This window comes from Lepidochelys kempii, chromosome 14, assembly GCF_965140285.1.
Source record: "Lepidochelys kempii isolate rLepKem1 chromosome 14, rLepKem1.hap1, whole genome shotgun sequence".
In the NCBI taxonomy this organism is placed as follows: domain Eukaryota; kingdom Metazoa; phylum Chordata; order Testudines; family Cheloniidae; genus Lepidochelys; species Lepidochelys kempii.
The window spans coordinates 16,121,535-16,146,802 of NC_136393.1; the positions used below are offsets into that span (position 1 = coordinate 16,121,535).

Below are 25,268 nucleotides of genomic sequence, written 5' to 3' on the forward strand. Positions count from 1 at the left end.
TCTGCAAAGATTGCCAAAAAGGAGGGTGGCTGAGGGGGCGACTAAGATGTGGCTGCTTAAAATCACCAACTCATTTCACAGAAGGCGCCAAAAAACTGCCAAGACAATAATGGCTTCTGGGAACTTGTATTGAGCCCAAATGGGTCAGTTCCAGAACCTGCCATATTAGCAGATGCATAGCCCCCGCACTTGAGTTACATTCCAGCTGTCGTGAGAGCAAGTGGAAGATCTTCTGTCTTGTAGGTATATATGAAGCCGGATAAGAGAGAATCTATAAGGTTTATCATATATAATTGGGGGCCTGGTTTTCTTAGGCCCCTTTGAAAAGCCCAGCCTAAGTTCTCAGAGGTTGACACACACACCGTAGCTCACTGCAAAGCTCTTACACAATGGGAAGGCCCAGGGTTTATTTCTATTTCGCTCTGATTCTGTGGAATAGGCTCCAGGCTACACTACTTATTGCCATGCGGACGCAGCAGGAGTGCAATCTCACACCAGCACACCACAAACAATACAAGGCAGGGACCATCTCTAACAGCCCCCCATGCACTCCTTTCACATCAGATGCAATCAGACATTTCTTAAAACAATGCCGGTGCTGGTTCCACTGGACCAGGGGCTTGGGGCAAGTCCAGAAGTCAGAGGCCTCAGAAGCTCAACCACTGCACAGTAAATTGGGCTGGTTCATCCCCAGCCCACTCACCATGGCTTATTCAGTAAAGACCTAGCTCTACACAATACGTGAAACCACAAGGAAAGGAGCTAAGCCAGGAACTCTCCAGTTACAGAGGATGAACAGGGCACTGTAGCTTTCTGCACAGCCTCCTGTTTGTACAACTGGCCTTTCTAAAGGGAGGGCCTGAAGGGGGAGTTGTGTTAATCTTGTCATCAAAGAACAACCAAACAACTAGCCCTGGTCAGCCAAAACTGAAATTTGTTGCAAGCTGATGGCTATTGGGTGACCTATGAAAGGAGAGCCTGGTTGCTGTCACTGTCCAGTTGCCTGATCTTTAAATCAGACTACTAACAAAGCTGACAATCTCGGCAGGAACAAGGACAAAACGGGCAGAGAGACTTCCTAGTAGGAAAAATATTCCAGGTCCAGGTGGGCTGAGGAGTGGGTTTGTGGGGGATCAGCTCAGTCCCTACTGTAACCGTTCGGTAAACTGAGGATTTCAATCCAGTATCTTTTGGCAATACCACTGTAAATTAATTTACACATGCAGATTAAAGCCCACTAAGCCTTTTTTCACCCTGATCTGAATCTTTCCATTTCAAATAGCTATGTCACAGACTTCTAGAAAGAGACTCAAAATATACAGCAGAAGTTTGCAATTTTTTCCACTATAGAACAAACGCCATTATAATATCCAAACGCCCTATAATCCTTATCCTATAGCACAAGGCTCTCCACTCACTTAGCAGGGACTGGCTTACCAATGAAAGAGAAACACTGCTGGGCTCTAAAAAGAACATTCTACAATCGTCAGTGACTAATATATGTTTGCAACTTATGGACTTTAGTGCAGTGATGGGAAAATCCTTAGAGATCTAAAAGAATCCCTCAGGGGGAACTGAGATACCAGAACACTTCTCTTAGCACATCAGAGTTGCAAAGAAACCCATATATTCTCCACCAGGACCAAGGATTTCACCCTGAGGAGATAAGTATTTACAGAGCTCACACATCTTGCCTCTCCACTAAGAACCTCTCCATCTGGAGACACATGAACATAACAAAAACCACTCTGGAGTATTTCATCTGTCATCTAAAAGCTTTCTCCGTGATCCACTTTAAAAAGGCAAAGGCAGACAGGATGGAGTGTTTTCACATGTTTATAAATCCAATAAATACAAGTATAACACCAACCCACCAGAATGGGGCAGGGAAGGAGGCCCAGAGGTGACCAGGAAAACACTGACTACCATATAAGTCAGCGGTTCATGCTGATGTGTCGAACAGCTTCTCAATCATCTCGCCCACCTGGTCAACTCTATACTTGATGTACTTCTCAGGGTTCTTGGTGAAGGGCACATTGCCATACCTGCCGAGGGCAAGCAAAACAACCCCAGTGTGACACACAGCGGACACTGCACAAAGCCACAGCACCTGGGACTTCCCTTTTCACTACCATCCAGTGCTGCTCTGCTTCTGGCCCCCTCCCAGAGAAGCAATATTCCAGCTCCCACATCTTCTGTTTGAGAGGGTGACAGACACTTGGGTAGAGCTCTTCACGGGAAGAATACCTTCTAGCAGGGTTGGTTCAAATGGGTATTCCTGGGTTTCCATTAATATCAAGAGATTTCTCAATGGAGCCCAGCTTTCCACTAGCTAGAACATGGCCACCAGTTGTCTTGCAATTAGAAGCCATTCACAAATGCCGCGATCTAACTGAGAACAATCATATCAGCCAACCTCAGCTTGCAGAATCTCAAGGGCATATTATACAGAGCTGAGGATAGCTTTGGAAAGCCAGAGTGCAGCAAACTGCCTCACTTTTGGTCTGCTCTGGGCCCAGGAGAACTCAGCATATCCCCAGAAGAACCAGGACAGAGGACACTGCTCCTGGAGAAGAGTGGTCACCTGTGTAAGAAGGCACTGTAGGTCTCTTTCACAATGGTTTTCTGGGCCTTGCGGATTTTGTCCCTCTGCTCCATGTCAGGGATGGCCCAGGCCTTCTGGATTTTACACAACTCCTCCAGGCCGTCATTGAAACCCTTGCCATTAAAACAGGAGAAAACGGTTGGACACAGATGTGTCTAAGTTTCATATGGCGCACTGTGCCAGGCAAGCACAGCTCAGGGTTAGCACTGATCCAGGGAAAGTTCTCTGGCCCCACAAAGGCTTCTTACCTTAAAACGCTCCTTTATCATCTGCCTCTCCTTATCCTTGAGCTGTGAGGAGAGAAGAAGAGATGTTATTTCCCCCTCCCAGTATAAATGTCCTCACTGCTGCTCACTCTCTGAATTCATGTTTATCTCCACCTGGACTGACGAGCCTTCAGGAGAAAAAGCCAAAGGCTTTATTCTTCAAGAGCCTCCGAAAGGCTTTTAGAATCCCACCACCCACATGGTGCCATCTTTATTATCATTCACTGGGTCCCACTCCCCACACCAACTCTCTCCTGCAAGTTTGTCTTACATGCTTTAGCTAGGACTCAGGAATGGGAACATGTTGGGGAGGAGAGAATCCCACTTTCAACGAATGTCACTCATCTAAAGATTATTTAAATAGGGAAATTTGGGGCCAGGACAGGTATTACTGTGCTAGTTGTGCTAGGTTCTCAGGAGTTTTACAAGTAGCATCATCTGCCCCAGTTTCAGAGAGAGGCGCCGAGCGGTGAAGGGATTTGACCACGGTCACACAGTAAATCTGTGACAGGAGAAAATAGACCCCAAGCCTGATTCCTAATGCACTCTCCACAATGTAACTCTGCCTTCCAGTAGTATTACTGCTTTCCAGAGACATTCGCCCTGGATTTTAAAAATATATATCTATATATAGCAGAGAAAATGCTTTGGCCGATTTCCATTGTCTGAAATTCATCCTTATCTATCACCTCACCTTGACTCCTGATTGAAAGACAGGCAAGTTTCTCTCCGAGATGTATTCTGTTACTTTTAACCAGCTGCAATTGACATGAGAGGGGATGCATTACAGACATAAGAACAGACACTCTGGGTCAAACCAATGGTCCATCTAACCCACTATCCTGTGTTCCAACAGTGGCCAATGCCAGGTGCCTCAGAGAGAGAATGAGCAGGCAATCACTGAGTGATCTATCCCGTCGTCCACTCCCAGCTGCTGGCAAACAGAGGCTAGGGACACCCAGAGCATGGGGTTGCAACCCTGACTATGCTGGCTAATAGCCATTGACGGATCTATCCTCCATGAATTTATCTAGTTCTTTTTTGAGCCCTGTTATAGTTTTGGCCTTCATAACATCTCCTAGCAATGAGTTCCACAGGTTGACTGTGCATCATGTGAAGAAGTACTTCCTTTTGTTTGTTTTAAACTTTCTGCTGATTCATTTCTTTGGGCGACCCCTGGTTCGTGTGTTATGAGAACGAGTAAATAACACTTCCTTATTTGCTTTCTCCACATCAGTTAAGATTTTATAGACCTGTATCGTATTCCATCTTAGTTCTCTCTTTTCCAAGCTGCAAAGTCCCAGTCTTTTTAATCTCTCCTCACGTGGAAGCTGTTCCACACCCCTAATAATTTTGTTGCCCATCTCTGTACTTTTCCAATTCTAAGATATCTTTTTTGAGATGAGGTGATCAGATCTGCATGCAGTATTCAAAATGTGAGCATACCATGGATTTATATAGAGGCATGATGATATTTTCTGTCTTATTAGCTATCCCTTTTTATCTATAGACAGTGAGTTATCCAGCAAGGAATCTCACAGGAAGCTAGTACATACTCTCCTTAGGGCTAGAAAGTGGGCAGTTTCCACATCACATGTCCAGATGTCTTTCCATGATGAACACTTCCCATACTATGTTAAACTCTTTCAAATCATATTGTTTGTGGTTCCCTTTTATACTGTTCTCTCCCACCACTCAGTTAGAACTGGACATTAAGGTCTATGCAGAGAGTTGACGGTCTCTCAAGCCATAATGAGGGCTAACGAAAGAGAAAAGACAATCCCTCCTGACCTGCGCTGGTAGGTTTGGATCTGCTGCTCAATGTGCTCCTTGTAAGACCTCTCTGCTGTTTTCTGAGTCACGGCCACCAACTGGATTAGCTCAGACCTGGTAGAAGGAGAGAAGAGCTTATCGAACACCCACAAACCAGCTCATCTCCTGCCAACCCACTGTTGCTAATTGGGTGGTGGGGTTTCAAACCTTCATTAGCAAGGCCCCTTGGCCCTTTTTAAATTAACAATCCCCCATTTTGGAGTGACAACATTCAGAACGTACAAGCCAGGACACAGAAATTGCTCCAAGCTGGATGCTTTCCAGTGCTGGATTCTTACTGCTGAGAAGATGAAAGAATCTGATGCACTCAGAGGCCTGTCTTTCCCTCCCTCTTGTGCAATGTAAGAAAGACTTCAAAGGGCAGTTTCAAAGGGGGAAAAAATACCAGAGAAGATAAACCAGTGAGGAAATGCATTCAACATATTGGAGTTAAAAAAGGGGGAAAAAAAACAACAACAAAAAAACGCCCACAACACTCAACCTAAAGCCCCCACAGCAGTGAAATTCAGTTTGTTTGGAATACATGGGGATTTGTCGAGAGATGCACTTACTTTTCAAGGGATTTAAGGATGTAATTGTAGTTGTTGTGCAGGAAGATGGCACTCAAAGCTGGGTCCTCATAAACCTTGGATTTACTGAGAAGGTTTAGTTGCAAGTTGCCCAATACTTTGCCTTAATGAGAAAAAACACATTAATAGAGGACAAAGGATTTTTAATCAAGACTGCGGAAGATGATGGCCCACAATACCTTATTATTACAGAAGATAACATACAGGGCTCAATCTTCAAAATCTTTAGGCGTACAACTGAGCATACATCTACTGCATGCAAATCTGCTCAATAATTTGTAGACATAATCATAACCGTGGACATGAATTAGGCGTGCAAAATGCACACAATTGCACATCTACCTTGTCTGAAGTTTCCGCGCACAATTCCTAGTACTCATGCAACCATTTCCTTCAAGGAGCAGCTGAGAGCTGCACAAGAGCTCGTACCCCTGCTGCACCATTTCCTACAGTGGCATCTCCATGTATTGCATGCCATCATGGATTCCATTAGCAGCAGAGGACCAAATTTGGCCCTCACATCAGCAGCCACTGCTCCCATTGAAATCAATGAGTATTCCATCTGCTCGTGCCAGGGCTAAATTTGGCCCAGGACCTCTCTTCTGACATCAACCAAGTTTAATGCTGACATGCCCCATCTAAGTGGCTGCTGCATGCTGAATTCAGTAATAGTCTGGCACTTCGGTCCCAGGCCAGAATTACCAGTCAAATAACTTTAACGGCAACTACAACAGCCTTAGCTGTGCCACCCATCTGAACAGTCCAAACACTGCACCAGAGAACATGCCTTGCGGGGCACAAGCAGAGGTGTGGAGAAAGCAATTGAGGGAGAGCTGTGCATGATACTCACAGATGTAGGTGCTGAGCAGACGTCTGCTAAATTCAGAACTGTAGCTGCTAGCTGAAGAGCTGGTCTCTGTAAGGAAAAGAACCTTAAACCAGTTAACATGCCACCCACGGAGCCTGGTTTGGTTAGTCTGCCTCTACTCAAACAAGTCATTTTATTGTTGCTATGGAATTATAATGCCACTCAAGTTGTCAATGAAAATTACTCTCCCTCCTCACCCCAGATACGCATCAGATTATTTAGAACAAGAAAGGACAGACTGCACTCAGTTTGACCCCAGTATTTGCACCTACTGCTAGAAAGCCATGCTACGGGACAGACCTATTCCTTCTTTACTATCGTTTTAAGATTAAGAGAATAGGAACTGAGATATAGAAGACACCCTATTAATCAGAAATCAAGCAATTGAATGTAATAAAAGGTCTTTTTTTAGCACTAGATGTTCTCAACCAAGAAACAGAGAAGTTATTTTTGTTAATAGCAAGCACTTATTGTACCGTACCTGCAACATTAATCCAAACAAGCAGCACCACTCTGGAAAGTTTCAGCTAACACCACCCTTGCTGATGGCAGCCTGCCCAGGCTCTGCACAAGCACTGTTCAAGTACCATATCCCATCCACACAGGTGATGGGCTTGGCTTGTGTAAATTCTATTGCCTGCATGTGCAAATGTTTTAAAAGTGCACACACAAATATTCTTCTGCAGGCCACATGGTCAGGAAACAGTGCGTGAGCAGAGTCCAACAGAGGCCACTGTTGGAAAACTTGGCCCATAGAATTCCGCATGGCTGTAAGCCAGACCAAGTTTGCTTGAAGGATTGGGAGCCTTTTGAGTTTGTAACAAAATCCCAAACTGCTTTTGGAGCTGGGTCTGGTGGCAGCCACCAATGAAGCGAAGAGGGTCTTTCCTGCTGTAAGAAGTCTGGACAGTTGTCAAAAAAAGAGCTGGGTCTGCAAAGGACAGCATGACAGAACAATTGGGCCAACTCCCCCTGGAAAAGCCTGTCCCCATCAGCATAACAGAGAGAATTCAGTGCAATGATACAGACTTTATCCCATTTTAACTAACATCCTCCCTACAAATTAGCAGCCACATCCACATGTTCACTGTAATACAACACTGACTCCCCTCTCCCACTGAGTCAGGGAGCTTCTGGGTTATTCATTTTTTAAAAAAGACAACTGGTTTTTAATCATTAGATATTGGTTTAAGAATCAACAGAAATATGCAACTATAGTCAAAGGTGATATAACATGTCGAGTGGGTAACACACACACTCTGCTTACCTCTGGGATCTAAAGGAATATTGTATGTGTCCCCAAGAACTACAAAGTTTAAGGCAGAGCGGAGAGAAAAGGGGAGGGAGGAGAGAGAAAGAAATGCAAAGTGCAAAAAGACAGGTTAGAGACCACCATCCCGTCAGGAAGAACAAAGCAGATATTAACACAGAGCAGCCACGGAGCTGATGGCAGAGCAGGCAGGATTCGCTCCTTCAAGACCACAGAAATGGTGCTGGTGATTAAGGAGGAAATGTATATTTTGTACTAGCGCAAGGCAGGATGTAATGTAACACTGTCATCACTCAGAGGATAAAAAGTATCACCAAGGGCCTGACCAAACTCCTGTTAAAGTCAATTATTTCAGTGGGATTGGTCCCCCAAGCAAACTGGGTACTGCTGAATAGAACTGAGTGGCTCTGGCCCCCTCCCTTAGTGTGAGCTACATACCCTTTCTAGGATATAAGTGGTATGTCTGGATGAGACAGAGTCTGCCTGGGTATTGTTCAATGCAGGCAGAGAGCTGGTATTGGTGTTCACCACACTTACTTGTCCTCAGGTGAAAACTCATGTTTGAGTGAAACGTTTCACCAGAGCAAAACACCAGCCAATCGCTTCAGACAGAATTAAGAAAGTGGCCACAGCAATAGAAAACTTTACTGAGATGAACAACTCTGCACCGGCAGGGTTAGGTACCCTGTGCTGGGCTAGGCTACCAATGGCAGTGGGGCTAATTTCTTTGATTCAATGATAGAATTCCCTCGTGTTGTTGGTGCTGCATGAGAACACTATCGGCAAAGGCAGACGAGTGCTTCTGACACTGGGGATCCTGGAGGAGAGAGAACAGGTTATAATACTTTGGTCACGATTCAGCTCACTGCCAGTTCTGAGGCACCAGATGCCAAGCTGAGTTATCAGCTCTGGAAGCCTGCAAAGGTCTAATTATTCTGACCTATCATTTTACTGAGGAAACTCACTGAAGCAGCGTTTTCTCCTGCTGACTTCCACCACCATCTTTCTACACCTGATGGGACAGTATGTTATATTTAAAAATTGAATGAGCTTCAGTCTGATGGTTTCCCAGGCATTTCAGGATATGAACCACACTAAAGGCCATTGTAAACTTTTTGTATGGTCTCCTACGACAATTGTCTTCCCTGTGACACAGCTGCAACTTTCCCTCCCTTTAGTAAATAAGGTGAGCCTCATCTTTCAGGAAACAAACAAGAAAATTGAATTTGCACCATCTCTTTGGTCAATGAAAGAGTTAACTCCACAGATGTCTTTTGCCATGAACATAGTTTATCAGGGAAAGAGAGCAGGTGTTAGAGTGGAGGAGGAAATGATGGTATGCTGAGGAGATAGTCGCTGAGATGGGTTAGCCACTGATATGAATATTCTGACTGCTGTTACTGAGAGATGACTGCATGAGGGGGCATAGTGTGAACATGACAGGTAAAATGCAATTCCTCATTAGTCAAACCTCACTACCAGGAACTCAGCTGGAACAACTATTATTCTATAATTCACTCTAGAGATTAGATCTGCACTGATCTGCCTTGCCTATTCTTTATAGGACAGGCCATTTGTTAGCCATCTTACTCTACCTCACTTCATAGCTAGAGAGTAAAGGTTACCCAGCTGTGCATGATGGCAGCACATCTAGAAGGCGAAAAGGGAACCAACTGCAGATCCCCTTGAGCTCTCCAGGAATCAGGTCATGGCAGGTCAACCGATAAGACAATCTACTGGCAGAGGAGAAGCTGGCATGCTAATGAGAGTTCTTGTTAAAGAGGTTTAACCTTCAGGAAAATGGCTCAAACATTGTGGGAAAGTCACCCCTGCAGCCAGGGAGTCCCATGCATGTACCTTGGGATGCCAGCATGGCACCTGCTGTCTCCTGGAAATCCAGCAACTGCTGCAGGAAGAGAATGGCCTTCAAGAGAGGGGGAAAGAGAGAGGAAAAGTCAAACGGAATTCACATTGGGTTTCTTATCCTCCCTTATTAAACACAATGAAGATGCCCTCACCCACATAAAGTCAGCCACAAACCTGCAAGAAACAACAGTACACTCATTTAAAGTGGCCTTTAATAAAATCTTGTCAGCTCTCAAAGCACTTTATAAACCTACACAGGTACCAACTGTACAAAGGTCACCTGAAATGCAGTCATCTCCAGGGTGGAAGACAGCACCTCTTTAACTGTACACAGCTACAGTACAGTTTAGGGCTAGAAGTGAAGAGGAAGAACGTATTTAATAGTAAGTAAAGGGGGAATTTTGGCAGAAGGATGTAGCTACAGCTGGAGTTTGGCCAAGCCACTGAAGTTGGCCTCCCTTTCCAAGAATTACCATTTGATAATTAACATGTAAAAGAGGTCAGGGAATTGGTTTCACGGCATCTCCAGCAGCAGCACAGAGCCACGCTGGGACACCATGCTGGGACACTGGTTCTGTAAAGACCGCCAGGGAAGAGCGCTATGTACTGAATCACCAACACTATATCCTGCAATTCTGTTTTTCCTGGAAGTCTCCCATCCACATACTGACAGTTACCATTCTGCTTAGCAATAAAAACAGGCATTTTCCAGGCTGTTGGCTAAGTATATGTTATATCTGTGCAGTGTCCAAGCACTGCATCTTATCTTCAGATCTCCCAGGTTTGGTGGGACACATAGAAACCTTTAATTGCAGCCCCAGCCTCCTGCATCCCACATACTACCCTAATGCCTTGGGCAAGAAATCAGTGCAGGAATCTAGAAACCATGAAACCTAATCTCTTAATGGAAGCCAAATAATTCCTCTACTGATATCAAAGACAGCCTAATTTAAACACATGCAATTTCCCTGTTGCTCCTGTTGAAACAGAGATACTGGTCTCTGGGGGACTGATGTAAGCAGGAAGAGAGGAGTGGATTTTACAAAGGGACGTTTCAGATCATTGCCACATACATTGCTGGTGAGTTCGTGAACTGTCCCATCTTTCGGCATGTTATACTCCTTGTCTGGATCATTCTTACAAGGGAGGAGAGAAAGATACAGATAAAATAGTTAATGAAAGTAAAAAAAAAAAAATCAAACATTGCTTTTCAGGCAAGTTTATTGACAAGGTTGTTTTTCCAAGCTTCCTCAATATTGTCCTCACCCTAATGCTCACAACCCCATCTACTGGTGACCAGAGGCTACAACTTCAAAGCAGTCCATAGCAAAGGCGGAAAAAGACAGCTAAAGGCAAAACCTGCTTGCTCCAAAACGTATGGATTCATTAAAGACTATCTTACGGTCATCATAAGTTCGGTTCACCAATGTTAATGGATTGATTTAGCGAGAACTCTCCCTTTAGCTGGAGACTGTTTCAAAATTTGGGGCAGGTAAATTTAACTCAAATATTTTCTTATTTTTAAAAAAAAAGATCTCAGGTCATTTTCAAAATGTATGTGCAGTCTTGGCTTTCCCTGTAAAATGATTTGCAGTACTGTGCATTAGGAACATTAAACAGAGAACTGCATTACAATGCAGGTTTAATTATAAATACATTTTAAAACAAGGGTTAGCAAAGTCTATTCCTCCTTACCCTAACAAGTCAGCACTCTGCATTTCTTTTGCAACTGATACCTAAGGCAATGAAGGGAATGCAGCTCTTGAATTACTTAAGTTGTTGGTAAGGTTGCCATCTCGCAGAAGAAACAGGAAGCTGAACTCAGGTCATTGTTCATTAATATAATATCGCCACAGTTCAGCCTGGTGATTGATTCTCTTAGGTTACTGAAGAAGAGACCAGTGGAGCGGCAGTTACCTTAATGTTGTCTGCAAAGTCCTCCAGTGCTTTTGCACCTGTGGTTTCCATGGAGGTGATCAGCCCTGGAAGCTTGTTCTTTGTGCTGGCTGCAGTGCCCTGGAATGACCCAGTGCAGGGCATAAGATGTCTCAGTGAAGATGGCTGTCACTACCTCCCCTTTCACCCACCATCCAACCTTCCCATCATCCCTCAGGGCATCTCTCAGTCTCAATTCCCTTAGTGGTGGGACTTTGCTGGAAGAATATTTACAGTCTAGTAAACCATAGATTCTCATCAGAAATGCCACTGATTGGTTCAGCTGGCAGCAGAAGGGAAGTCCCAAATGAGCCTGGAGCTGAATCCCCATTTTATAATTTATTGATTTCCCCTCTTAAAACACTTGCAGCCACGAGGCTGCACATTGTGGCCACCAATCTCCAACCATGCGGGGGGAGGGGGCGGGAGGGTGTGTCCTTTGGAAAAAAGAGTGACTCTTTGCTCAAACTGACCAGTGAGGGGGAGGAGGCAATTTAACAGCTGAACCCAATGCAATGATAAGGAGCCTCACCAAAGCTGGACATAGTGCCTGGCCCCTGGAGAGTTTTTTTGCAGCCGAGTGGCACACTAGTTTTTAAACCCATTTACAGCTGTTACAAATGAGCTTAATCCACCAATCTCTGACCTAAAAGAACCTCTATTTAACACCATCATCTGCTAGGCCCCTCCTCAGAACAACTAGCCTTTCAGATGATATGAGAAGACTTCCTTAAGAGCACATTCTTAACTAGATTCAATGGTATTGAAGATTAATGACCACAGGCGTGGTCAGAGGTGTGGTACAAGAACCTAGACATAGCCCATCACCTGGTATCTGAGCTCCAAATTACTTCTTTAACTGGAGAGAACTGTTACTAACTGATGCACGATTCTCCTTTCTCCAGGGATAGAGCAAACTGCCTCTGCATCATTCCCAGTCCTTGATGGCTCAGGGAACGAGAAACTGGGACTCCAAGCTGGGTCTACTGCATGTTAGTGAGTGGCACAACCATATTGCTGGTTGGGTTCTGTTCTAAGGTTTTTAATATTTTTGGCTATCGTAAAAGTCACTTAAGAACCACTACAGACAAAGCTGCAGGACTTTCTCCAGTCACCACCTACCTGTAAGACTTGATCAAACTCTGGCTTTGTCTGCTTCAGGTGTCTGAGGATGGGGAAGATGGTGAGCACAGCTGAATAGTCATGCCGAATGATGGCCTTCCGGGCTGCTGAGACAATGTTATCCCCCTCTATCATCAGGTTATCCAGAGACTCCTACAAGACAACCACCAGAAACAGGGAGATGTGTCTTCCACTCAGGAAGCACCAGGTGAACAGAGGGAAGTAGGCAGGGAATGGTTCTGCAAACCAAACAATACAAATCAAACCAAGATGATGAGCTTAAGGGACCTGAATGAGGGAGTCAAAGGTCTTCTTCTGGTGGTGCTCTGGGATGATTTCTGTCAGGAGCTGGTACTCGCTCTGGGCCAGTTTCACAAAGGCGCTAACACAGTGAATGTACGCATCAATCTCGATGTCCAACATGTCATCCCTCCCTGTGGGAACAGCACAAATATATGAGAGCCAGGCCCGTACTGATCCCTCCAGGGTCGCATTGACCCCACCAATGACATTTCTCATTCCAAGACCCTGGTTTACATACAGCTCTCTGGGTTCCCTCTGGAGCAGACAGTTCAGATATTTCACTTTAAAGTCATGTGCAGATGTGACCAGTCTGAGCACAGATCCCAAGACTGTGCCACAGATCCTGCCCCATAAGACTTGCTCCTGAAAGTTATACACACCCAGTAATGAGTGTGCATGGAGGTTTCAAGCTATGGAAAAAGGGACGCAGGAGTGCCATTTGCTCTCTCCAGCATCACAACAAAGCTTGTATTGGAGATGTTTGCTACCAGGACTGCAGGGTTGTGACTACATTTATTAGGGGTAGGAACAAGCTGTTCTAAGACTGGGAAGGGATGAGAGGACTGCAGTGAATTGTTCAACACCTTTTCTGGTTTTATTTTTAGTGAGTCTAAATGGTTTTCACCCCTCACGCTGATGAACTACTGCCATTGTGAATCGGCATTTCTGGGAATGCAATGCTTCCCTGGAAGACATCTGCTCCCCACGGAGAGCAGCTCAGTACTAGAGTGCAGGAGAACATTTAAATCCTATGCTCCTGGAATGTCAGAACGGTTATGCATGAGATTTGCCACATGGGGCTGGATGTGCACACAGGACAGCCAGGAACTCTTAAATCATCTGCTATTTGAAGAGTCTACCTGTATCTGCTACACAGCGAGAAAACCGGGGAGGGGCTGGCTTCTCCCAGACACTATACACAGTTCCTTTCCAACCCAATATCTGTGGCATGTGATGGAAATAGAGTCACTCATCATACCGATGGAAGTCCTTTAGGTCAGCCTGTAACAGGGATGCTCAAAGTCTGGCACAAACATGACACACAATTCTAAAATTGTGGTCTACAGACTAGAAAGGACCAAAATGGAGTATTGCATGCTGGGACCTGTAGTCTTTTGGCTCCTTCTCAGTACTGAGGAAGCCAGTAGCTGCAATCTGTTCCATTTTCTATGAGACAGGAACAGCCCTCCAGACAGAGGATAATCTTTGGTTGGGCAAAGTTTGGGCCCCCCTGCTTTAGAGAGTAGGGCATGCCTGCCTAGTAGGAACAAGTTCTCTTGAACAGACAAGAGTAAAAGCTTTATAACCAGAGATGGCCCCTGCTCCATGACTGCCCACATGGAAGGAAAGTCACTGGCTAAGAGACTCCGCAAAACATGCTGAAAAGAAGGGACATTAGCCAGCTTGTTATTACGACGCGGTACTTACCAGCAGCTGGCCCATGCTTGTCGTTCAGGGTATCGGAAAGGTGTTTAACTCGTAAATCATGCTCATGACCTAGTGAGATGTCAGCCGGCACAAACAGAAGGCTCAGTTTATCCAGGGTGGGTACAGCATGGATGCTCACGCAGGCCGGAAGCCACTTCAAGCTTTGGTTATTCAGTCTGTCAGAAACCTACACACACATGCTGTCCTGGAAAGCCTACCCATGTCCCCTCTCTGGGCACCATAGCAGGAGTAGCCCTTTGAAGCCTGAGAGGAAGTGTGAACCAGACATACCATTTGCCAAGCCCAAGATGCCCTTCACACCTCTTGGCACAAGCTCTACCTGAGATAGTGGGCATGGGGAATCCAATTTGCACATTGGCTGTTAAGAGCCAGAACTCAGTCACCTCTGCCACTCAGTATTTGGGAAGTGTTTTTGAAACGGTAATTGTAGCTCCTGAGGTCCCTTTTACAGTTGTGTGAACTAAAATATAGGTGAAAATATCTATATGCAGATGAAGTTGCAATCATTTCCTTCAAGCTGATCTCTTTATCATTACAGGAATAGAAAGAGCCTGAAGATATTTTAAAGCAAGTGATCTCTCTGCTTGCCCATCTTGTTCAAGTCCCCAGGCAGACAGCAGAGCCAGGGATGACATTTTGGGATGCAGGGGCAAACTTGCTTGTTGCTGCCTTTTGTGCATACCTCTGAGGAGGAGGACAGCAAATTGGATCTTGGGCCGGTGCTGGTCTGACACATTCTTATCAGGGTTGGAAGGGCCACTACCAATCTGAAGCCTTCTTAAAGTTCAGGCAAAGTGAAACAGAGATGGAAACACCAAGGGGGATGTCACTAAGGCAGAGCAGAGCTTCCCTTAGCCAGCCAACTGTATAATGGATTGACTTTTCCAAGATCAGTTGGCCCATGACCTTACAGAGCCAGCTGAAGAATGGCTTGCTACCCTGGTTTTAATGTTCCATTCCTTTATCTTGTACCATGTTTTGAGTCCTACACAAATTAACACTCTTCAATCAGTGTAGCTCCTTTGTCAAGTTAGCCTACGATCCCCATAGGATAAAGGTTAACACTACCCACACAGTGGGGCTGTGGGCTAATGGAAGCCCTGCCTGGGGAAGTAGATCTGATATATAGTAAAGATCCAAGGGTGAAGAGTGAGAGATGTGATTACCTTCCATAGGAATGAGGTTAGAGGCCCCCTTTTTCCCATCTAGACCATGCTGAGAATACTGTTTCAGAAGGTTCTGAGCCTTCCGGATCGTGCCTGTCACCAGAGCCACAAAGAGAAGAGACAAGAAGACCTAGGAAATGAGTGAGAAAAAAACACCAGCAGCCCTCCACCAGTGCTAGTCATTGCAACCCAGTGAGATTATAATGGGCAACAGTGAGCATGCTCAGTACACACACACGAACCCCAAACTGGGTACCAGATGTGCCAACACAATGGCCTATCCAAATCTGTGGCTTCCTTCTTACTTGAGAAGGCAGAACTCAAACCAAGCATTGTGGAATCAGCTTCAACATGCTTCGGAGGTACTGGGGATGGGGGAAAAAGGTCAAATCCGCTGAGAAAGGAGGCCAGGAAGCATCCCTCCAGGGACACTGTGATTGAACTTGGGCACAAAATGCTTAAGACGACAATTCCCTGCTGTGTGAAAGCAGGTACTCACGATCAGTCCAAACCTTCATATTATCCACCAACAGTCCCCCACAAACCAAGGGCATCCAGTGACCTTTACTACACACCAAGAAACCTGACCAGGCAATTAACACTACAGAAAGATATGCCCACCCTGGGAGGTGTTTTATGAGCATGCTCAGTGTGGATCAACGAGGATTCTAACAGCGGAGGTGAAGGAGAATCTCTTGCAGTACAGGGCTAACAACAACAGCATCAGGCACCAGTAGCCAAAGAGTGATTAGGGCACAGAATCTTCTCATCCCCCTTCCCTAGTTCTAGAGTAAAAGGGGGCATGGTGAAGCCAATCACCAGGACACTATCCTTTTGAGGAACTGCAAATCAATTAAGCCACAGAAAAAGACAATTAATATTAAAAAATACAACAGACAGCATTAAACAATAGCTGGTGCTGGACCCCCTGGCTAGGAAGCGCTGCAAGCACAAAACAGAAAGCATTAAAGTGTCAAGTGTAAACTAAGCACTGCTTACATATGGAAAGGTTAGTTTTAGCTCATGGTATGAACATTAACAGAAAACCCCACAGACACATACACACACGGACACCCCAAGGCAGATACTGCTGTCACATTGCTGCATGAATGTGGAACTGAAAACTTTGGAAAGGTATAAGCCGCTCTCTGGAGGGTTAACATGAAATGCAAATAAATTAACAAAAAAATCAAAACATAGCCAAAATACAAAGCAAAACTTGCACTTTTTATTTTAAAAAATCATAACATGCACCAACGCCCAACTTCCAGCAGCAACTCTGGCTGCCACATCACAGGTGCTATTAGCTAGTCTGGAGATCAGTGTTAAGAGAACTGGTTTACACTGTCTGAAAAGTGAGAAGTCTTATCCTAACCTCCTGCCAAAGTTTAAACTATAGGACAGGGCGTAGGGGTGCTAGCTGTTCCACCAAAGGACAATGGTAGCTTCCCTCTCCCCTTACCCAGGTGCTCAAGGGAAGGTTTATACATGTGTGGATAACTGGGAGACACAGGAGGTAGAATGTCTTTGGGAAGATCAGGCTCCCAAATTGGGTAGGATGGGAGTGGGTTGAAGACCCCAAGTGTGTTAAGTTCACTTCCCAATTCTAAAACATTAACCATTGAGTAAAACATCTCACTTGCAACATTTTCTTTTTCTGATTCATCCCACCAATTTACAAAACGGTCTTAACCACTTATTGAAAATATCTCAATAGAACAAATTCACACGGTGGTAATTTTCTTACTTCCACACATTCCAAAGGCTTGGGAAGAGTCACGTCCACTTCCTATATTGATATCACTTACTCCACAGGCCTCTGCAGTATTTGTTTTTATGTAATCTTCTACCCAGATCCTAACTGATTCATCTGGGGCAGTTTTAAAACACATGAGTTCTTTTCATACCAACACCTCCAATTTGTTACAGGCACTTTCAGAAATCTTACTTACAACAGAACTTATTTTATTGTTTCCAATGGCCTAAAATGTGTATGAATCCTGGAAACATTTCTGGTGGTCTCTGGTTTTATAAACATTCGTGCAACCCCTCTCCCCACATATATTATAAATTGGAGTCAAATGTAAATTGCAGATATCACTCCTGCTGATCTGTCATGTTGTCAGTAAGAATGCATTTAGCATGCATGCAGCACACATCAGTAGGAATAGCTAGTCCTAGTGGCATGGCCCACAACCTCTTGACATGCTTGTCTCAGATAAGAGCTGCGCTGTCAGTTGTGCATTTTCTCATTTGCACACAAACAATCAGATGCATTCACATTCAGACATAGCAAGTGTTTGTGTGATTATTTCAATGCTGCTGCATCCCTGGTACTTTGTATCACAATTAGGCCTTAATGGATTCTATTGAAGCCAAATGCCTTTGTTCTATGATTATTTCCTCTGATTAGGCAGCTTTCAAATCAAATGGGATAGTGCAGCAGTTACTAATGAAGGCATCAAATTCAAGAGCTGAGTAAGGATCTAACTGGGGACACAGACACAGGCTATTCATCCTGCTGCTCAAAGATTATATTGCCTTCCGCATGGTACCACCTCCCCAACCGCTAGGTAAACTGGAACTGAAAGAAATTAACTGATATGAGCATAAGCTGATGCTTATGGAAAAAGGCCAATACTCTCTTGGAGAACAGTCAAGGTCACCTCCAGAAAATTAATGAGCCTTTCCCTCCCACTAGGGTCAAATATAAGGTGCAAATTCTCAGACTGCTCTGCTGTCGTTTCCAATATGGCAGTTTCCCATCCTCTGAGCAGTTTTCTAATGCAACAGAAAGTAGCTGTGCTCCCTATTTCCTTGTGAATTGACAGCAGGGTGTCTGTAGGAGAGTGGGTGAAATTCAATGGCCTTTGTACGGAGAGGGTCAGACATGATGATCATAATGGTCTTTTCTGGACTTACAAGTCTATGAACACCCAACAGTTCTGGAAAGAGGTTTCTTTAGTTAGCGCCTTCTACTGGCTCTAGAACAGCAGTTAACACAGTGGGGTTTGGTGTACCACACAAAAATGGCAGCTTTTTAAAAGCTTCTTGCCAGCAGAGTGGCAGATGTTTTAAGAATGATATTTAGAACAGGGGGATTTTTCTCGCTGTGCTGTAGCAATTTTAGGGCAAGTACCCCTTTGGAGCCCCAACTACTCTTGCTCTCTTTGATGCAGAGCTAAAATTTAGGAGTGGGAAGTGATCAGTGTTTTAAAAGGGCTGTAAAGCATTATGCCTCCAATGAAACATGTGACAAGTTCCACTCATTTGCCAGCAGATGCCTTCATTTTAGGTTAGCTTTAAGAGCGTCTCCGTCTCACGATGAAGGATGTTGGAATGCATTTCAATGAATCGCTGAAATTTCATTCCAAAGCTTTAGAAACCTTGTTCATTTTATCTAGCCCACAGCTGTGAAAAGGATCATTTTGGAGAACTATGAAGGCCTTACAAGTATGTGATGTGACCTCAGGAGGGTGCTGAAGTAGTATGTGGTACAACTGCAAAAGAAACGGTGATGGTGATACAAGACTGCATTGACACAACGAACAGGTATTGATAAAAAGCTCCTCAGAACCCAGCTTAATCCTGGTGGGTTCTCTGGCTTGCAGCCCTGCCCTCATACCTTGCCATCATTTTCACAGACACTAGCACCCTTGGACTTTGCTTAGCATGTGAAAGGGCTGTAGCACAGATTTATTTAGTGATTTATTCTTTGCAACAGATTAAAGTGTGGGTCAGGGTCTGTGCTGGGATATTGTTCCATTAGGACTGGGGAGCTCTTAACCTATATGCTTGAACTACCAGATACCCTCCTTTTAATGCTGCCTGAGATTTGATCTGGAGTTAGCTTTGATCACTGAATCAATGGCATAGAAAACATAGCAATTTCCTTGCCCAAACTTCAGAACTATGAAGATTAAAATAAGGGGCAATTAAACCCCAATAGAAGAATTTTGTTATGGAGTGCCACCGTTCTGATTTGGAGATTGGTTAGATCATCTCCAGAGCCGTCCCTGAAAGCTGATAAGTCTGTGGGAAATAAGATGGGCCAATGCCAGGAGGTGAAATAGGAAAGGCTAGGAAAAGATCTCATTTCTGGGTAACTATGCAGTTACAACACATGGCAGGTGTATTTGGAGATGGACAAGCCACTAAGAACTTGAGCCTGGTTCAGAGAGAGACTCTGTCCTTGTCTGAGAATATGGAAGACACGAATTAGCTACTATTATTTCTTGAGACTCACAATACCCTAGATGATCACTTTATTGGATCTCTATTTGACACATGTAATGTCATCTCCATTTGCTCATCTTCTGATTTGTTTCTGTAACCCAGAAACACAAATACAAACACAGCCACTGCTTGGCTTATCCGACAAACTCTCTGGCTAAACACAGATCTAGGCCAAAATTTCCAAAGTGACTAGTGGTATTGGGTGCTCAAATGGAGACCTTTTGAGCCTGGTTTTCCTGTATAGTTTCAAAGTCAGATGGTATTGAAGGTTGGGGAGCAGATCCTAAATGTAAATCAGCGCAATTAAACTGACTTCAATGAAGGTAAACCGCTTTACGCCTACTGAGGCTCCAGTCCTAAGCCTTTTTTGCCTGTCTAGCTGCAGCTGTCTAGCACAGAAGTGCTAAATAACCAGAAAAAAAAAAAGTCTTAACATCTGCTTTCCTTATTGTAATTATTTGATAGAGCAGGTGTTCCCATCAGGGATGCAGAACACAGAATCAAGTATTATTATGCTTAAGAATTTGGGCTGGATTAAATATGGAAAAACACCGACTCCCCTTAGCAAAAATATCTACACCCACAGCCATTATCTTTCTGGACAGAGGTTTACATGATCTACTCCATTCTGCAAAACTCAGCAGTAACGCCAATGGCAAGAATGGAAATTCACACCTCTCCAGGTGGCTCTCTGGAGACAGGAAGAGAGCTGTCAAACTCAGGTTCACTGTAGCTGGTTATACAAGTCGTGCCAAAACCTTCCATAGCTCTCTGAACTGTCAGCTTTCAGGAACAGCTCTGATGCATGGTACTGAATGTGGGGGTGCACGTTTTAGTATCTAGTTATGTGGTCACCAGTTTTAAAGGTCTTCACTAGCAGATTTTCCCTTTAAATATCCCAGGCACACCCTTTGCTATTAGCAGGAAGAGGACTGACTAGGAAGTAAAGAGGGACCTGGCAAGCTGCAGAGGAGACGCACACAAAAACAAAGTTTACCTGGAATGAAGACTGTCATTCACATAAGGATTATAAAAATAAAGACAACACAATTAAAATGCATACTTTCCTTCCTCCTCTCTGGGTCCTCCACCAATTGCCACTCCCTCCTCTCCAATTTTTTTTTGCATATAGGAAGAGCAATAATCTGGGATCCATACTAGAAATAGCTACATTTGAAATGATTTCTTCTGCACAAGCAAACAAATTGCATATTAAGTAGATTGGACCAGATGTGCCAGAACCTTGTGAGTGCTATGTTGAAAGTAGATCCTAACAGAGGATCTGATATTCATTCTGAATTTGTAGGTGATTCTTTTTTAGTGCTACTGAAAGTGTTAGACAGCCCTGGAGAGTAAAGTCCTTACTCCACAAAACAGGGACAGTGGCGGGGGAAGCCTTCCCCACAGATATGCCATAACCATGACCTGGGGAGTCCATCTCTGGGGGGAGTGGGCAGTTCAGTTTCCATAGCTTGCTAAATCCTTGGTCTCTTTGCTCAGACACAGTTTTAGGATCACAGGACTTCCCAGACTGGATCAGGCCTACTGTCCATCTAGTCCAACATCCCATCTGACAGTGGCCAGAACCAGATGTTTCAAAGAAAGGTGTAAGAACACCGCAGTAGGCAGATATGAGTTAATCTACCATCCACACAGGTCTCTCCTCAGTGTCTAATAGTTAAAGATTGGCTTAGGCACAGAACCACAAAGTTTCCAAAACTGTTATTAATTATGACAACTCTGGATAGTTACAATGTCAATATACATGTCCAATCCCTTTGAGACCAAAAATTTAGCAAAATTCAAAATGACTTCCTGTGGCGGTGAGCTCCACAGTTTAATTACATGTGGTGTTAAACAGTATTTCATTTTGCCTGTTTTGAATTTCCCACCTTATAACTTCATAGAATATCCCTTTTCTCTCACGTTATGAGACAGAGAGAACAGAAGTTCTCAATCTGCCTTCTCTACATCATTCACTACTTTACTGACTTATGTTCCCTCCTATCTGTCTCCTTTCTAAGGTAAGCAATCCCAATCTTTGCAATCTCTCTTCATACAGGAGTGTTTTTTTAAAATGTCCCCTGAAATATGGACTGGATGAGTCAACAAAATAAGAGATGAAAAAGGGTCTATAATCTAGGAGCTTGACCCAATGTGAAAGTCCCTTATAAGCAAAAAGGTGTTTGCCATTCAACTCCCACCCACCCTGCTGCCTTCAGAACAACTTTTATGACTAGATGCTACCCCATGAGATGGAGAGGCACAAAGGAAAACTCAGGTCAGTGAGAGAGACACCCATCACAAACAAGTGGAACAACATGCTTGGTGGATGTTCTTTCGCATCAGGGCAGGAAACTGATCCTTAAATTCTGGAACTAACCTGGTCTCTTGATAGGCTTTTTGGTCGGTGTGTCCTTCCTCTTGTTCTGAATGGCGGGGGAGTACGGGATGCCTGTGGAGGAGCTGTTCTTACGGAAATGCTCCTTCAGACCTTTGATGGAGCGGTCGAGCTGGCTAGAGCGGATTTGGTAATAAACATTCATGAAGTCTAAGGAGACAAGACAAAGGTATGACCGGTAACCAAACTCAAGGCATTCTTTGCACAATGAGGATGCTGTTGCTGGATCTTTCCTGAAAACAGACTGCACAAAAGAGACTGACCTGCTTTGACTGGGGTCCCACATTCAAGTTCTTACCTATAGATCTGTCCTAGGGATCTTTTGCTTTAAAGAAATTGATCCTACATTGTACACTCTTTGGGGAAGGGAGTAAATTTGCTATTCTCTCTATTTAACAGAGGGGGAAACTGAGCACAGAAGGGTTAAACGACTTCCAAAAGATTATTATAAGCACTACGGAGAAATAGGATTTAAAAAGAATGATAAAATGGGTTGATACAAGGAATCTGATTTACACTACTCACCTAGAAATGCCTTTAAAAGACAGTCAGACGCTTTGCTACCATTCTTTGTCAGTTTCCAAATGCAATGTGATCTCTTGGCTCCTTAGCTGCAGAACTACCCTGAAAACAGACCTGACTGCTGAGAGGAGAGATAGCTTACTGGCCAAGTTCCACAGTGACACAGACAGCCCTCAGCAGACAGGTTTTGCTCTCAGCAACGTGCAATAACATGGTTGATGGAAACCACTGGAGTGATCAAGATAAACATATCATGTATCACATATCTGCTTGTCTCAGAGATTGGCTCACTTAGGGATTCGTTTTAGTTTACCTTGGTTTCTTCCATACTCCACCAGCCAAAGGGAGATACGGACAATGTCTTGCAAGACACTCTCAGGGAGGTGTTCCAAAATCATATCTTCCTGCGTATCAATCTCATCATCCCCACTGATCAGATCCAGGATGAGGATCGGAGGAACTGGCTTGGTGTGTCGCGTCATCAGACTGCGAAATTCTGATTCCAGAGATTCCTTCCCCCTCTCAAACAGGGATTTCTGGAGGAGAGAGAGCAGAGACAAGAGAAACAAAAAAGTGTTTCTGCAACCTCTCCCAAAATCTTTAAACATCACCTAATCTCTAGCGTTCCTAAATACTGTGTACCACTGACATCTGCTACCAAATGCAATGTAGCCTATTGTCAAGAGAGTTTTAAAAAGTAAGGAGTTGGGAAAAACAAAGTCAAGGAATTACTCTGCAGCTGAGCAGCACAAAACTTCATCACCTGCTACCTCTCTAGCTGTTAAGGAAAAGGCAATAGATATTCAAAGGGAGTTCTAAGCATTTGCAATGATCTGGAAAGATGGGGTCACATTCTGCTCTCAGTTACACTGCTGCAAATCCATTGAATTCAATGCAATTACTCCAGGTTTCCACTGGGGTAACAGCAGATCTGGCCAATAGTATTTATCATAGGAGGTCTTGAAAGAGAGGAGGAAAGCGATCAATGGTCCAGCATTAGTGCTTGGAATAATTGGTTCTGAAAGTACTGCCTCACCAAAGTGTCCATAGCCCAGGTAGCTTAACAGAAGCTAAGTTTAGAAAGAAAAAAAAATAAAAAAGTAGAATCTTACGAATTGTTCTGATTCCTTTCTTGTTTCCCCCACAATGCTTCAGTTGGGACAGTTTTAGCAGCTGAGATCTCAAAATGTTAGTTAGCAATTAATGCTTTATACCATGTGAAAGCTGGAATTTCAAGCTGCTTTCAGATGGTAAAGCCTTCTAGCTCTAACTGTTCTTGTGACAGCAGCTGTTAAAATAATGCCAGAATTTAAGTTGTGGCACAGAGCGGAGAAGGGATCACAGGTGGTGGTGAAAGAATTCAAGATAGTGATGAGCATATGGGATTAATTTAAGTGTTGATACAGTATTTGATCTATTTTAGGTACTTATATGACCTCCATTAGTGCAGTATATGAATGCTTCATAATCTCATGTATTTATCCTCACAACTCACTGTGAGGCAGGGCAGTATGGAGTCTGTGGTGGAGCAGGGAACTGAACCCGAGTCTCCCAAATCCCAGCCTAACCACTGGCCTATCCCTCCTCTCATATCACCAGAGCTAGAGACTAATCTGTCATAGCCAGGATTTCTAGAAACCTAAGGGAGTTAGGCATCCAAATCCCATTAAATTCAAAGCACCTAACTCCCTTGGGCACCTTTGCAAACCCCAACCTATACTAGTTAGCAAAGCTCAGTTTCTCTGTTTTCGAAGTGCATGAACATTTGTTTCTTATCCTGGGGATCCATGGGCTACATTACCTCACACTACCAGTGTTTCATAATGATCCAGGAAATGAGCGTAGCAAACCCTGGATGGCGGATTAAAGATATTTTCTATCTTTGCTAGGAGTAAGAAATAATTTAGGTGCATGCAAGGTACATGCTTTCAGCTATTGTAGATCTTATTGGTACAGAATACTAGGAAAGCTAACAGTCAGGAGATAAAGCATTATCCTTGCTAACAAATCTAATCGGGATCCTAAGAGAATGCTCCTACAAACAAACCTCACTTTGCCACTACTTGCCAATATGCTGCAGATGTCAGAGAAGCAGATGCCCACACAATGCCCCTGGTTTTCAAGCACATTACATACCACCCGGTTCAGTTCTGGGCTGTCAGGATTGTTGTCCTGGAAATATTCTACAGCCTTCTGGATTCTGGCCATGCAGCCCAAATACTCCTCTAGTCTCCCCGTAGGGCTGAAATTGAAATAGTGCACGCATGAGAAAGACACCAAAAACCTCAACAACGGTTGGAACAAAACCAGGGAAGACCTCAACTCCACTTTCTTCAGTCAGAGATTAAAGGGAATTTTACAACTGCCTCCACTCACCGCCACCTCCCCCCACCACCCCAAATCACTAGGCGACTTAGAAAGATTTGCTTTAAAAAGACCTGATTCAAGCAAAAATGGCAGCCCACAGAGCAGCCCATGGTCAGTGTACCACAGTGCTATGAGACTGGGTTCAATCTGCAGGATCTCACTTCCCAAGCCAGCAATTGCTTTCCTCGTTATTCCCACCAACACACTAAGCTCCTGGTGGGATGGGAGCATTTCATACAGCACCACAGTAACCCCTCTGGGCAACCCAAGTGCAAGCATCACTAGCTCCGTAAAAGGACACCCATCCAGTCCACGTTGGCTGGAAAGACGGAGGCAACTACAAGAAAGCAAAGTGCCACTGTAGAAAAATTTGGAGAATGGGAAGAAAGGAATGAACACAATGGATGGGAGCTCCACACAGGGATCGGGTGCAGAATATGTAAGAGGACCCCAGTGTGGATGTGAGAGCAGGATTTTACCCTTAGAGGTT

The 25,268-nt window shown here is 44.2% G+C and overlaps 1 protein-coding gene across 14 annotated transcripts in view; it reads right to left on the minus strand.

Moving 5' to 3' along the window:
• Positions 1-25,268, minus strand: part of EXOC7 (exocyst complex component 7) — a 43,938-nt gene that overhangs the window by 10,137 nt on the left and 8,533 nt on the right. The window contains exons 4-22 of one of the 14 annotated variants that reach the window (XM_073311265.2): positions 24,548-24,653; positions 22,725-22,947; positions 21,872-22,039; positions 20,486-20,497; positions 15,253-15,345; positions 14,066-14,134; positions 12,623-12,768; positions 12,335-12,487; positions 11,195-11,293; positions 10,351-10,413; positions 9,269-9,335; positions 7,409-7,447; positions 6,124-6,189; positions 5,256-5,376; positions 4,663-4,758; positions 3,566-3,629; positions 2,854-2,895; positions 2,585-2,718; positions 1,821-2,045 (exon numbers count right to left, since the gene is read on the minus strand). In XM_073311265.2, coding sequence (XP_073167366.1) covers positions 1,943-2,045; positions 2,585-2,718; positions 2,854-2,895; positions 3,566-3,629; positions 4,663-4,758; positions 5,256-5,376; positions 6,124-6,189; positions 7,409-7,447; positions 9,269-9,335; positions 10,351-10,413; positions 11,195-11,293; positions 12,335-12,487; positions 12,623-12,768; positions 14,066-14,134; positions 15,253-15,345; positions 20,486-20,497; positions 21,872-22,039; positions 22,725-22,947; positions 24,548-24,653 — 1,864 coding nt within the window. In that variant the 3' untranslated portion in view covers positions 1,821-1,942. Of the gene's footprint in view, positions 1-1,820; positions 2,046-2,584; positions 2,719-2,853; positions 2,896-3,565; positions 3,630-4,662; positions 4,759-5,255; positions 5,377-6,123; positions 6,190-7,408; positions 7,448-9,268; positions 9,336-10,350; positions 10,414-11,194; positions 11,294-12,334; positions 12,488-12,622; positions 12,769-14,065; positions 14,135-15,252; positions 15,346-20,485; positions 20,498-21,871; positions 22,040-22,724; positions 22,948-24,547; positions 24,654-25,268 lie in introns of those variants that run through there. The other 13 variants (XM_073311266.2, XM_073311269.2, XM_073311273.2 and 10 more) reach the window with 13 other exon arrangements.